Source organism: Falco cherrug, chromosome 10, assembly GCF_023634085.1.
Source record: "Falco cherrug isolate bFalChe1 chromosome 10, bFalChe1.pri, whole genome shotgun sequence".
In the NCBI taxonomy this organism is placed as follows: Eukaryota; Metazoa; Chordata; class Aves; order Falconiformes; family Falconidae; genus Falco; species Falco cherrug.
The window spans coordinates 13,223,856-13,237,813 of NC_073706.1; the positions used below are offsets into that span (position 1 = coordinate 13,223,856).

The window sequence follows — 13,958 nt, forward strand, 5'->3', positions numbered from 1 at the left end:
GCCCCACATGCTGCTGCCACAATTATTGGGGATTTATCTACAAACAGCAGCGCTCAGCTGGGGCACAGAGATAGCACGGCCAGCTGAAAATGCTCCTTGGCCAGTGAACCCTGGCCCAGCTCGGCGGGTCTGTGCGTGGGTGCTCTCCAAGTTCAGGGGAGGCCCTCCAGCACCAGACAAGTGACTGCTGTGAGGTCCAGCTCCAGCCCTCCTGCGGCTTTCAACAATAGTGCAGAAATACTGCTCAAAGCAGCTCTGCCAGATCCAAAGCCCCCTTCTCCCCAGTGTCCTGAACTGGGAATGCCTGCAAGTGGGGCTGGGATTACCCCAGGCCACCAGCTGAGGGGTGAAGGCTCCCCAGGGGAGCAAGCACCTGCCTGGTTCTCCAGGAAGAAGAGGATGCCGTTGTAGGAGACCACTCGGATCTCCTGCTCGAAGCGCTTGGTCATGCCAAACTGGCTCTCAAACTTGATCTCTGCATAGCCAGTGCCATCAAAGTAGGAGCCATCCGTCAGCCAGGGGTCTCCTGTGGACTTGGACCTGAGCCACACAAGAAGAGGCCCAAGGCATCACTCCAAAGCCAACCGCCATGCTCTGGGGCTGCTGAGGGTCAGGGTAAGTGCCATGGATCAGAGCTGCCCCTGGCCTGGGTGCGGTGCCCTACCTTGCACAAGGCTTCTCAGTGGTGGTATCCAGCTGGAAGGTGCGTTGGAAGTTGTACAGGCTCACCACCTCCTCATTCAGCGTGTCCAGCTCCAGGCACCCGCGGTAGTTGGGATAGCGCAAAGTGGGAGGAGGCTGGGAATGAAACCAGACACTTACTGCAAGTTTGATCCTGGCTTCCCCATAAATTCAAGGGTTCCCCCCCCCAAGATTCTCCAAAGGTATCACTGATACCCCCTAAAAACCGCGCCTCCCTCCCTGCTGCCTGTCTCACCGTGAAGCTGGAGGGGTAGCCACCCACGTAGAAGACCACGTTGCGCGGGTCAAGGTTGAGCAGCCCCTGCTCCCCCTTGGCCACACTGTCTCCCTTGGTCTCGTGCACCGTCTGCCTCTCCACGATCACTGACATGTGCCCGTACTGCAGGATCCTGCAGCAAGGAGGGATGGTCAAGACAAGGGGAGACCTTCCAAAGAGAAGCAAACTCTGCCCTCCTTGAGCAAAGGGCCTCCCCACACAGCTCTACCAAAAAGGGGTGCATCTCCCAACAGAGGAGCCCCACAGCAGCAGTGCACTGAAAGGAGTCAGCACTCATGTCATCAGCACTGCCACAAGGCTGAATGGACCCTCCAGGATGAGCTTCACCTTTCCTCTCCTGCAGACACTCTTAGACCTTCCATGACCTGGTAAGACACTATCTCCCTGCTATTATTTTTGAGGTATCTCAAGGATACCTCAAATGTTGATCATTCAAGGATGACTGGAGATGGAGTCCACAGCACTTCTGCAAGCCCGTGGCCTGTCTAGGCTTGGGCACAGCACTACCCACATCCACTGTAGGGGCAGTCTCCTGCTGAACTTCCTCAGGATGTGTCCCATCGGTCTCCTACCTGTTGATGCTGATGGTGGCAAACTGCTCTCCAATATCCTCGTCAACGGTTAGGGAGGCTGGCTCCTCATCGCCCAGTTTGTAGACCCACTGCACTTTGCGGTCCTTGAGCACGATGCCCAGGTAGTCTCCCACGGCCTGAACGCAGGGAGAGACAGTGTCACATGCTGGCATTTGAGACAGGCGGGAGCACCAAGTGATGCTCTCCCTGATGCTCCCAAAGGCTGCGCTGGCCAAACATCCTCCGTTCCACACCCCATCCACCTCCGGCCAGGCTGACAGCTGCATCCAGGGCCTGTTCGTGTTCCCACAAAGACACTCAGGGACAGGGCAAGGGGAAGACAACCAGGCGCGATCCCCCAACATTGATGCTACCAACATAGTCTCCCACTGCCCTTGTCCTGCCTGCATGGCCCCGTCTCACCTCTCGGCTGCCCAGGTACAACACGAACCGCCCCTCCTCTGCCCCATCCTGCCGTCGCTGCCGGCTCCTGGGCTCAGGGTTTTGGATGTAGAATTTGAGGGATGTATAGGCTGCCAAATCCTGCAGGTTGCTGGGCATCCGGACCTGCACACCTGAGCTGCCGTTGAACTTCATGGGGACTTTCACCTGGAGGGAGAGAAATCCAGCCCCACGGCACTGAAACCACCACTGTTGCTGCCTGTCTCATCCCTGCCAGCTCTACCACATCAAAGCATTTTCTGGAAGCTTCCAATGAGAAAGGGACCCTGCCTGGTGGCCCCAGAGTTCTTCCAGATACCCCTCCCATTCTCATGCTGCTCTCAGCTAAGCCCAAATTCACCCCAGGCCCCCAGCACCCTGTGCACAGCCCTCACCCTCCCACGAGACTACCTTGCTGGCAGCGTTCCTCGCCTGCATGATGAGCTGTCGGATCCGCACAATGTTCTCTGACACGGTGGCATTTTTATTCCTCCTGTTCTCCAGGCTGCTCAGCTTCCCCAGGAGCAGCGGGATGGTGCTTTCCAGGCTGGACACTGGGGTTGGAGAGGAGACAGGGTTTTTGAAGGTTGGTGACGAAGGGAGATGTGAAGCTCAGGCAGTTTTGAGACATGCAAGTCAAAGCAGCAGCTGGGAGCACAGTCACAGAATAATCCCCTAAATCTAGCAGCCTTGATGGGGGCTTGTGAAAACGCTCTAGTGAATGCAGTATCCTGCAGTAAAGGTACAGGTGATATAGATGCTGCAGGGAGAGGAAAAAAAAATAAAGGGCCAAGACTTAGAGTACCCACTATTGGCTGCTACCTCCCTCTACTCTTGACCTGAAGCTGCAAAGCACAGCTTCCAAAAGCACAGAGCTCTCTGGGGTCATTTGTCCATGCACTGGCTCGTGCCAGACAGCCCTGGCAGCCCAGCAGGCTCAGCACACACCAGATTTCCTGGCATCCTGGACTGCCTGGTTCAGGTCTTCATTTCGAAGGTCTCCGTACTGCTCTTTCCACTCATCCAAATTCTTCTTCATAGAGCTCAGGGTATCTTCCACTCTTGCAGCTGTTTCATTGGCCTCTGCAGCTGCTGCTTTGGCATTCTGAATCATCTCTTTTGTGTCCTCTGGAAAGAAAGGAGAAAAATCTTTGGGATGACAGGAGCAGGGAGGGAGCACCCTTGGGTTAGAGCCTGGGCATGAGGAAGGGAGCAGAAAGAACCAGTCTAGCTACCACAGAACAAACCTTGGTCCCTGCCCAGCATGTTCTGCACAGACTGGAGCTGGCTCAGGAGCTGCTCCTTCTTCACACGGAGGTCAGCTAGCTTGTCCTTTGCCATCTGCAGAGTGCCTTTAACAACTACAATTAAAGAAATGTGTATGTTGTGTGTTGGATCTCAGTCCAGCCTGAAGGACATCACACCCTCCATGGAGCATCCCTCACCCTCGTTGAGTTTTCTCTGCTCTCTCCTCACAGCCTCCTCCAGGTTGCTGCTGTTCCTCTTCAGCTCTTTGGAGATGGCCCCAAGATTTTCTGATATGACGCTCTGTAAAACAAACATGTGTTGCCTGGGAGTCTGAAAAGAAATTCAAATGTCTGGGCCTGACCACACACAGAAATGCTTGTTCAGACAACTACAGTGAGGTGTGCTGCTGGGGCATGATGGAGAGACCCAAATGCCCAGCTTCCAGCCCAAGCTGTGGCAGCAGCTCTGCTCTCTGGCACAGAGCAAAGTGCTCGTGTCAGAGGGAAGGGGCAGCAGAGGCCTACGTGTGGGTGTGAAAAGCTGGAGGACTGTCGAGGGAGTCTGGCTTTTGCTCATCCTCACAGGGCTCCCCACAGCACGTACCATCAAAGCCTCGCCGGCTGCCTCATCAGCGTCATGGGCTGCTCGCTCGGCTTTTTTCACAGCTTCAATGATGCTGGCGTAGGCATTGGAGGCATCGATTGCCCGCTGGATGAAGCCATCCTGGTTTGTGCCCTGGATAATGCTGTGTTGGAAGATGAAGCCATCAAGTCTGCAGAGACCACTCAGGCTAGGCTGTTGCCCATGCCTCCACAGACAAATGTCTTTGGGCTCCTCATCACAACATGTTCTCCAGGATAAAACTTTGGAGATAGCACCCCGCTGTTCCCCTCCCATGGTGTGGGGCTGCAGTTTCCCATCCCCAGCTCTGTAGGAGATGGCCTGACTACTGAGTGTCAGGACCAGTGCCTCACCTGGACAGGTTCCTTGCGAGCTCATCCAGGAGCCGGGCGTGCTCCTCCGCCTGCTCCACGATGGGGATCTTGCTGCTGGCTGGGGAGAACTTCTTGACTCGCTCAGTCAGGGGCAGCTTCGCCCCATCCAGCAGGGCCGCCAGCTTCTCATATGCCTGCAAGGACACACGTCACTCCTGAGGGCTGCCACCCCCTCGTGCTCTGCCCAGGCCAAAGCACCTCTGTCACTCACTTCCTTCGCACTCTCCATCTTCTGTAGAAAGTCGGAGACCTGAGCCAGGGAATCCTTGGCCATCCTCAGGGTCTCCTGCACCAGGGCATGCTGCTTTTGGAGTTCACGACTCTTTTGCTAGACAGACAGACACGGGGTTAGGCACCAGCAGGGCTGGGGCAGGCTGCCCCTCGCTGCACAGCAGTACAGGACCACCCAGCAAAGGTCTACCTGACTCTCCTCCAGGTTGTTTCGGTTCAGGCTGTTCAAGTCCTCTGTCTGCCTGGTTTTGTTCACAGCCTCGTTGAGGGCATCGCGGAGATCCATCAGCTGGGAGCTGTGCTGAGCCAGCCGGTCCCGGATGCTGTTCACCAGGTCCTGGTTGGACTCCCAGTGGGCATGCAGCTCACTCTTCACCTGATGCAGCACTGAGGATGGAGGAGACGAGAACCGTTGCTAATTCATCCTCCTGTGTCAAAGAGCTCTTGCTGTGCTTGGCTGTGGAAAAGCCTGGTTCTGGTGTCACTTGGCAGGTATCAAGGCCAGAAGTGAACTTCTTCCGTCCCTCCCTCCCTCTTTCAGCCTGGATAGCACAGGATCTCATCCAAGGTTTTCTCCAAACCCCCAGTGCTGGTGAGAGCGATGGGATCTCTTTCAGAAAGACATCCAGCCATGCCTGAAATGCTCCGGATGATGGAGAAACCTCACCTGAAGCCTGTTCCAGTGCTTGATTATTCCTACTGTGAAAAATTACTTATCTCTAGCAAGAAACAGTTGAAAATTCCAGCTTTAAGCTGCTGAGTTATGTTTTGCTAATCAGAAGGGCTTGCTTCCTGCAGTGCCAGCGTGCCTGGTTATGCAGTGGTGCTCTCTCCCCTCGCTCCTGCAAAGGATGCCCTCAGGACAGCAGAGCTACCGTGGGTAGTGGGCTGCTGGTTGTTACTCTGAACCCCTTCCCTAGGGGACAGCGAGTATGAAGAAACATGGGGTGACTTACTCACATCCACATGTGGTGTGAATACATCACATAATAATGGTGTGATGTATTCTAAGTGTTTCTAAGTGTTATAATCTTTGTTCATTGAACAGAACTACCCAGTTAGTACTAACTGCTCTAAAATTTTCCTTAAGGGAAAAGGAACCACAAATGACCCCACTGGAGTGTCACGGGGGACTCTGAAACTACTGTAAAACTTGTGAGTGTGTCTGTTTATTAACAGCATTCTCCAAACGTGTCCATGATGCGTAGCATCCACATGAGCTCCAAGCCAAGCTATCAGGAATGGTTAGACCCAGCAGGATCTGGGTTAGACCCAGCCCTATCCCATGCCACTGAGCCAGACTCACACTTCTGAGCCTCCTCATGCTCGTGCCTTGCCAGCTCTGCCTGGCTGCCCAGACTGCGCTCCTTCATCTCCCGCAACATTCTTTCCACCTCAGCCATCTTCTGCCGAAACTCCTCAGTGGTGGTGGTGGTGGTGGCATTTGCTACCCCAAATCTGGCCATCTGCCGCACCAAGTCTGCAGAAAAATCCAGATCCCCTGTTAGCATTGACCAACCCAGGTCCTTCATAATCCCCAGAGATCTTTCCTCTCTTACATCACAGTCAACAAACTGCAGCCACCTTTCATGGAGTACTCAGGCATCCAAATTGCCTGAGATCACTCAGATGTATTGCCCCAAGTTTCTGCCTCCTCGGCTGCTGCCAGTAACTCATGGTACATAGCCCAAGCATCATTTTGTGGCTTTACCTCCACTCCTAGATCCAGTCACTCCCTATTTGCTAAATGTCTCTTGAAGCTGTAAGTGTAGTCTGCCCCCGTTTTATGCATTTTAATAACATTTGTGCAAGTTCAATGTGCTTTTTCCAAAGATTGTGTTTAACCAAACAGCTAAGACTCACAATAACACTAGTCAAAATAAAAGCCAGAATTGTGCAGGGATTTTAATTTAATTTGTATTTCCCTTGTTTTCCCTGTGGCTTTTTCTAAGTGATGCAATACTTGGTGCTGTTTGAAAGCAAGAGCATGGCATTCCCAGCAGGAAAAAAACCACAAAGCAGAGACCCTTCTTCACCTACCTGCAATACCCTTCTGAATACTTCGGATATTTAGCAGGAGCTGATCTCCTCTCTGGTAAGTCTCTCTCACTTGCTGCTCAATACGGTTTGCTTCTCTGTGAGTCATTGTCATCTGCAACAAAAAAACACTGGCTTCGCTGAAGTACAAGATTACTGTTTATGTAATTTCTCACCAGGAAAGATGTTCCCAAAAGGCACATTAAGGCTTGGGAATGTGCAGCTTCTGAGGCCATTGAACCATGTCTCCTCCAACAGCCTGCCCTGTGCTGCTCACCTACAATGCGTTCAGGGATGGTCTTACTTAGCGCCTTCAGAGAAGCACAAGCAATAAAGGCAGCTCTGATGCAACAGGCTCTGGATCCTGAAACTGTCCTAAGACCACAGAGGACAGCACGGTCCTGCAATCCTATCACACAAAAAGCCCCATAGCCTGGAGCTAGGCCCACCTGGGTCCTGACCAGGACGCAAGAAGAGATGGAGGGCTGCAGTGTGGCCATTCAGAGAGCAGACATGTGTAGATGTACATATACACAGAGGCAGTTTGTGCAACTGTCTGGGGACGTACGTCATCAAGTAGAGACTTTTCCCTCTCCCTTAGATTAGGAGCAGGCAGTTTATAAATCAAATCTTGCTCAGTTTATCTGAAGACACAACTGATGTCTTTAGACTGTATATAGGTTGCATCCTGTAAAAGCTGTTACTGTACTGAGGCCTCCAAGGATCATTACAATAAAAAGGGTTGACTCATTTGCTCACGGGGCACAGGCTCTCCCTACTACAGCATGGATAACTCCAGGATAGACCTAGATGTTTATGTTCCTTCCTTGTATGCTCCTTCTATAAATGAATTTTTAACAAATTCATTTTTACTGGTTAAAGTTGGAGCTACCCCAAAAGCAAATAATAAATCAAGAAACAACCATCAATATCACAAGATGTTTAACAGCCCTTCAAGGAACACAGGTAATCCAGTTTGGGCATCTAAATAAGAGACCCTGACACCCAAGCTTAGTGCTGGCTGGGCAGCAGATCCATCCTACCCGAACTAGGGTCCTCACAGCCTTCAAAGCCCTCATTCTAGGTAAAAGGATGGACTCATGCTCTAGCAAAGGAAGATGGAGAAATTTCCTACTTTGTGCTGCAGCGCGTTCAGGTCCTGTGTGAGGTCCACGTTCTCATCCTCCAGCTCATCAGCCCTTTGCCTGACCTTGTTCATGGCTCTCTGGTACTCACGAAGCTGGTTCTGAAAAAAAAAACCCCACCAACCACAAGAGACAAAATCAGGTCAAAGGGCCAGGAAACATGGGCAGAAAGTTATGTGAAACCTTCCACGTACAGCGATAGTGGCCATAGTGCTGTTGAGACCATGGAGGCGAGCCCAGGCAATGGAGCTGGCGTTCAGGTTGACCAGCTGGCTGCGAATGGAGGGGAAGGACATCTCGATGCTCTGCAGATCCTCCAGCAGAAGCAGGACACAGCTGTCGCACACTGCCAGGGGAACAGAGCGGTCAGCACAGGCCCTTTCCTGGGGCTTCCCTCACCTCTTGCCCCAGGACCACAGGATACAGACCTTCACACCTCATGCTGTCTGGGCCGTTTGCCACGGGGATCTCATACTCGTGCACGCAGATGTCGCACTGCTTCCCTGTCAGCCCGTGGGAGCAAGTGCACTCGCCAGTGCGTGGGTCGCAGGAGCCCCCTCTGCACTCACACTCTGCCAAGTTTAATAACAGAGAAATGCCCGTGGCCTTATTTTGTGCTGTTACCACCCAGAGGGAGGGGAAGGAGTGGTTTTATTCCAGCTGTGGAATAAAACCTCTGCTTATCTACATGCCACTGCTTGGGGTTTCCCTGTGCAACTTAGCAACACGCACAGGACCTCAGACAGCAGCCAGTTGTTTTCCACCTTTAACAACTCAACAAGCACGTGTGCCATCAATGCCTTGTCCCACTCCTCCACACGCAGGCCCCAACACCCAGGAAGCAGGACTCACTTGTACAGCCGCTCTCGCTGAAGCCCCAGTAGCCCGGGGCACACTGCTGGCAGCGTGAGCCGCTGATGCCGGGCAGGCAGCTGCACTGGCCAGTCTGTGCATGGCAGCTGCTCCCCACAGCACCAACATCGCAGTCACACCTTCGGCAGCCGGAGCATCCCTCAAAGCCATAATATCCCTCCTAGGGAGAAGTAGGACAGTGGGCACTCTGTTCAGCAAGAGGGCACGCATGACTCCCTCCTGGGGCGCACTGAGGTGACATGGGACCTCAGACTGGCTTTCTAGGAGTGTTTTAACCACCACAAAACTCCGATCAACATGGCAATGATGTGGAGCTGCAACAAGGACCCACACACACCACAGCACCGCCCTACAAACCTGCCCCCACCCTGCAATGCCTGTGCTGCATGCACACAGGAAAATGGGGTTTATTGCAGTTTCCCAAAGGATACCACATTACTGCTCAGGCTGCAGCTGAATGCTGCTTCCATCGCTGGCTGCCAGATCTTTAATAGGCTTTTGCCATGTATTAGCAGATCATGCAAATCCAGCCTTACCCACCTGGCTGCCAGCACCGCTCTGCTCACAGGCCTGGGAACAACAGAGGGAGCTGTCCCCCATCCCCACGCCAAGGACGGGCACCATCCCAGGACACAAGTGGCCCTTACCTCGCAGCGGTCACAGTGCTGGCCTGTCACTCCGGTTTTGCAGAAGCACTGGCCTGTTTGTGGATGGCATGAGTCAGTCCCACAAGGCGAACAGTTGCACTCTACCAGGGAAAAATACACCTAGTTACACATTGAAGAGCCTGCTCAGGCGCTCACAAACCTTATTTCCAACAGGAAATCCTATTTTCCCCCTTATCTATCACAGTCAGAGCAAAGACAGAGCCTCTCTCCTCTTGGATTTGCTTCTCCTGACAACTTAGTCCCATGACACCTGCTCTGGGCAGACTGCCTTTTGTGAGCTGTAATTTGTCTGCTGTTCCTCAGGGGGAGATGAGCAGTGCTGGGAGTGGGCTGCGCAAACCCACATCCCTAGGGAGTGCCAGTACCACTGCTGCAGTAGCTGTCTGGGGCAAGAGTGTTCCAGCCTGGGTGCGGTTTGGCAGCTCGCATTCGGGGGTGGATTGGAGGTTAGGGAGTTGCGATGCTGGAGAGCAGGTTTTTGGAACCAACTTTTTTCTTATTATCGCCATTAGAGGATGCCTGTAACGTGTGCAACCAAGCATGTGACTCACTGGGGCAATGTACCGCCTGGCTAAGGCACTAAACACACCCACAGTCAGTCTGTCCATCTTCCCCCCCACCCCACCCCAGCGCTTGCTGCCTGGCCCACTCACGTGTGCAGTTCTTGGCTGCCACTGCGTCCCCATAGTAGCCAGGGGCACAGACCTCGCACCGTGCACCAGCTGTGTGGTGCATGCACCCCGTGCAGGCGCCTGTCAGGGAGTCGCAGCTGCTGAACAGCATGTTAGGATCGGTATTCCCGCTGCAGTCACAGGGCTGGCATGAGCTGCCGATCACCAAGGGATTGCCATAGTACCCTGGGGCACAACTGGAGAAATACAGCAAGTTAAAACAGTCAGGGCATCAGGAGATCCCCACAGCTCACGCTTGCACCATGCTTGAGTTGTACAATTATAACAGTGCGAGCATCCAACACTTGTAATGGCTGCAGCCTCGAGGGATCTCAAAGCACTTTCTGTTTTGCCGCACAATATAACAGAAAGGTGCCTTTATCACAGACTGCAAGTCAAGGCAAAGCACAGCTAAGTAATACACCCATGGTAACAGTATTTCAGCAGCGGAGACAGCAATAGGGCATGTGCAAGCTGAAAAGGATCGAAAGAAATGCTGCCAGAAAAAAGCACGCTGGGGTCAGACCCAACCGTTTCCTCTGCAGCCTTTACTAGGACAATTTATCTTCTGCCACAGCAGTGGCTGCATGGGATTAGTGTGTCTGAGGCCCCAGACACACGCGTGCCATCACCCTTACCGCTCACAGTTGGGTCCAGTGTAGCCAGGTTTGCAGAGGCACTGCATGTTGGAGCCCTTGTGAACACAACCGACAGCAAAACTGAAACGGTAAAAGGTAAACAGGAAGGTGTAGTTACCCCTGATGTGGTCCCAGGGGAGCTGATCACTCAGTGTGGGCTGCTGGGACCTTGGATAAGAGGCCATGGACATGGTTTGGGGCCACAGACAAGGCTGGCATTGGGACACCTGCCAGTGCCCCGATGTGGCACAGCATGGTTCCCAGTGGTTAAACAGGCCATCCCATCTGAGGGTGCTTACTTGTTGGAGGCAACTGACAGAGGGCATGGACATCCAACACACTGCAGGGGTTCTTCAGCAGAGTGGCTGCCCATGTAGCCATCCTTGCATCGCTCACAGTGGTCTCCTTCTGTGTTGTGCTGGCAGTTCTGCAGGGGAAAAGGCAGGCTGTGGGCTCAGCACTGACAGCAAGAAATGGTGGGTTGCACAAAGAATTCCCCACCACCTATCTGGACGCATCGACCCTTCCTCTTTCCCAGAACTGTCTCGCACCCTAAGCCAACCCTGAGCAGGACCACCTCTGAAACAGCACATGCAGCTAATGCTCCAATTCAGGCACAGTCCTTCCAGCTCATGTAGTATGTGAAGAGCTTCTTAATCACGTGCTACAGACCTTATAACTCCAAAATATCATGCTGCTTTGCGATTTACTTACAAGGCATATCCCAGAGCCTGGCAGGCACTGATCTGAGTGGCCATTGCAATGACATGGGATGCATTTTCCCAGAAAGAGCCCCTTGGTGTCCCTGTAGTAACCGGGAGCACATTCCTGAGGAAGGAGAAAAAGATGAAGATCTGAAAAATAGCCCGATACATTCAGACAAAGCACAGAAACTAATTTAATTCCCATGACAGAATTCCCACAGGGTTGAACTGACGAAGAAGAGATTAAAAGCAACAATGAAGACTTTTCAGTGCAGCTTTCCTGCTCCTCATCACTAGGAGATAATTGGCCAGGCAGAGGGATGTATTTCAAGGTACTGCATGCACGTAATTTTGGTCTGCAACACCTGAACAATTTCCCCATCATGTCTCTTCCAAGACAGCAGATAGAGCCAGCGCACCTCTCCCAGGTGCATTGTGTTGTGGTGGAAGGGGAGCTGGAAGTGGGCTGTCACGGTGCAGCCTGGGAGATGTTCCTCCTGCACAATCCTGAGCTCTAATTTCAACTGAAGCCCGCAGGGGTCAGCTTGGAAACTAGCACTCTGGCACCACTGCTTTGCACAAACATCCAAACCCCGTGGCTGCCACCCACACCAAGCACAAGATGTTGCCAAGACCCAAAACATGACTGTTTGATGCCCCTCTGCCTGGAGCAGCACGTCTGCTTTCACCCTTACCTGGCAGGAGTCCCCCTGGTAGTTAGCAGGGCAAAAGCACAGCTCCACATTGCTGGCACGGATGCCCGTAGCCGTATCTGTTGTCATCTCCAGAACCACGCGGCGCAGGGACACGGATGAAGACAGCTGGGAGAAGAGTGCCCGGATCTGCAGTTGTTCCAGGTTTGCCAGCACCATCATGAGCTCTTCTCTAGACACAGGGTTGTGCGTCTCTGTGTGCCTGAAGTTACCCTAGTGGGAGAAAACCTGACATTACTGGCAGGAAGCACAGGCACCTGAACATCCAGCCCAGCCTTCACAACCCTGCTGCTGGGATGCTTCCCCTTTGCACAAGTGAAACAGTCCTGGCTCTTCACAGCCAGTTCTGCTGCAATAAACAGCACCTAAAATACTGAGCTCAAAGCAATTATCCCTTCTGCCTACATGCTAGTCTTGTCCTTTTAGTAGCATCTGAGCACTTCACTTGGTACACACTTGTGTGTGCAAACTCACCTCCACCAGCTGCAGCTGGCCTTCATGTACCTCCCCTGGGGATGGGTAGGTGCCTTCCAGAAACATGATGCTCATCTGATTTCCCTGGGAAAAGCAAGGAAGGTGTCGGTCACTGCCTCATCCTGCTCATGTGTTAGCAGGGGGCACCAGGGGATTCCTTAGGCTGCACCTTCAGGATCACATCTGGGCGGGACTCCATGGGAATGAACACGTCACCCCTCCGCGGGTCGGAGTGCAGCTCATATCGCAGGTGCCCACCATAGGAGGAAACCTAAGGGAGAGGCAAATTACATATGTCGCTGCAAGTTCACACCACTGAGATAAGGCCAGAGCTGAGCATGTTCAACTGCAGTGCGAGCAATGCCTGCACATCGTGCTTGCATGTCAGGCATGCTGCTGGCACACATTTTGGTGGGTCAGGGATGTGCATGACTGCTTGTCCAGCTGCTACCGGGCTCTTACCTGGTCTCCAAGGTAGGAGCTGGGTGCAACCCAGTAGAGCTCCTGGTAGGCATCTGGGAGGTTCTTGAGATCAGCATGGAGGAGCTGATCCTGCAGGCTCAGAGTCGTCGGCACTTCCTGGCGGTCGGTGCTCAACAAAAGCCACCCATTCATGTCAACAAACTGTGGGAGAAGAGCAACCGTAGAGCTTCCAGTGAAGCTACAGAAGAGCAAGTCCCAGAGCAGCAGAAAGGATGGTAACAGGCTCACGACCTCACACACATCCTGATGAAGCCACTGGAAAACTGAGCACCACCCCTGCCTCCCACCTGGCACAGTCCCCCCATGCCAAGACTTTCCACCCCAGAGATCAGGAAAAGGGGCTGGAAGTGGAAGACGGGCACAAGGAGACAAAGATAACCCTCCTCACAGTGTATCTTCCAGAGGGGTAGGATTAATGCCGGATGGAGACCCAAGGGCAGCAGGGAGCCAGGTGGATGGGAACACAAATGAACTGCAGGCTCTGGTGGCCCCTGGCCCCTCTCACCTCAGCTCGGTGCTTCTCAGCACTGCGGCAGCGATCGGTCGCACCAAAGCAGAAACACTTGGTGCAGCCCTTGGGGTTGCTGGCATCCAAAGAAAATGTCCCCAGGCGGCACTGGTCACACCTCGGGCCCTCCACATTTTCCTGGAAGACAAGCAAAGCTCAACGGCGTCAGCAGCTTCCCATGAGGCCTTAGTGGAGGACAGAGACAGCTGTCCGACTGATCAAAGCACAATGATGTGATGCTGAAAGATGATTAAGCAGTCCTTGAACAGGTTTGCATGCACAGCACCCATCAAACATTAAATTCACCTGGAGAAAGCACTTGTGAGCCCTGCAAAGGGGATGGAGCAGGCAGCTCAGCAGAAGTTTGTGTTACCGTGCTCTCGTGCAGGAGCAGAAGTAGTCAACAAGGCTGGCAGCTTTACCTGCAATGGGCTCTGACACGGGGCTGGACTCAGACTGCCCATCTCCCCGGTGACAGCCCAAAGAGTAAGCCTTCGTGTCCAGGAAAGATGGGGAGAAGGAGTCTTTCAGGGTGCTCTGAACCCACCACCACATGGGGCAGGCTGGCTGCTGCTCAG

General features: G+C 53.3%; 1 protein-coding gene across 2 annotated transcripts in view; it reads right to left on the reverse strand.

Annotated features, from left to right (window-relative positions):
- LAMA5 (laminin subunit alpha 5) overlaps nucleotides 1-13,958 on the reverse strand; it is a 93,561-nt gene that overhangs the window by 6,613 nt on the left and 72,990 nt on the right. For both annotated transcript variants that reach the window (XM_055723116.1, XM_055723115.1), the window contains exons 37-65: nucleotides 13,378-13,518; nucleotides 12,852-13,013; nucleotides 12,559-12,660; nucleotides 12,390-12,473; nucleotides 11,898-12,128; nucleotides 11,213-11,326; nucleotides 10,798-10,925; nucleotides 10,499-10,579; nucleotides 9,843-10,057; nucleotides 9,169-9,269; nucleotides 8,501-8,681; nucleotides 8,077-8,220; nucleotides 7,843-7,994; nucleotides 7,639-7,749; nucleotides 6,507-6,618; nucleotides 5,773-5,946; nucleotides 4,657-4,853; nucleotides 4,447-4,563; nucleotides 4,215-4,369; nucleotides 3,844-3,985; nucleotides 3,438-3,540; nucleotides 3,240-3,353; nucleotides 2,941-3,120; nucleotides 2,404-2,546; nucleotides 1,975-2,160; nucleotides 1,552-1,688; nucleotides 938-1,091; nucleotides 665-798; nucleotides 378-540 (exon numbers count right to left, since the gene is read on the reverse strand). In XM_055723116.1, coding sequence (XP_055579091.1) covers nucleotides 378-540; nucleotides 665-798; nucleotides 938-1,091; nucleotides 1,552-1,688; nucleotides 1,975-2,160; nucleotides 2,404-2,546; nucleotides 2,941-3,120; nucleotides 3,240-3,353; nucleotides 3,438-3,540; nucleotides 3,844-3,985; nucleotides 4,215-4,369; nucleotides 4,447-4,563; nucleotides 4,657-4,853; nucleotides 5,773-5,946; nucleotides 6,507-6,618; nucleotides 7,639-7,749; nucleotides 7,843-7,994; nucleotides 8,077-8,220; nucleotides 8,501-8,681; nucleotides 9,169-9,269; nucleotides 9,843-10,057; nucleotides 10,499-10,579; nucleotides 10,798-10,925; nucleotides 11,213-11,326; nucleotides 11,898-12,128; nucleotides 12,390-12,473; nucleotides 12,559-12,660; nucleotides 12,852-13,013; nucleotides 13,378-13,518 — 4,158 coding nt within the window. The remainder of the gene's footprint in view (nucleotides 1-377; nucleotides 541-664; nucleotides 799-937; nucleotides 1,092-1,551; nucleotides 1,689-1,974; nucleotides 2,161-2,403; nucleotides 2,547-2,940; nucleotides 3,121-3,239; nucleotides 3,354-3,437; nucleotides 3,541-3,843; nucleotides 3,986-4,214; nucleotides 4,370-4,446; nucleotides 4,564-4,656; nucleotides 4,854-5,772; nucleotides 5,947-6,506; nucleotides 6,619-7,638; nucleotides 7,750-7,842; nucleotides 7,995-8,076; nucleotides 8,221-8,500; nucleotides 8,682-9,168; nucleotides 9,270-9,842; nucleotides 10,058-10,498; nucleotides 10,580-10,797; nucleotides 10,926-11,212; nucleotides 11,327-11,897; nucleotides 12,129-12,389; nucleotides 12,474-12,558; nucleotides 12,661-12,851; nucleotides 13,014-13,377; nucleotides 13,519-13,958) is intronic.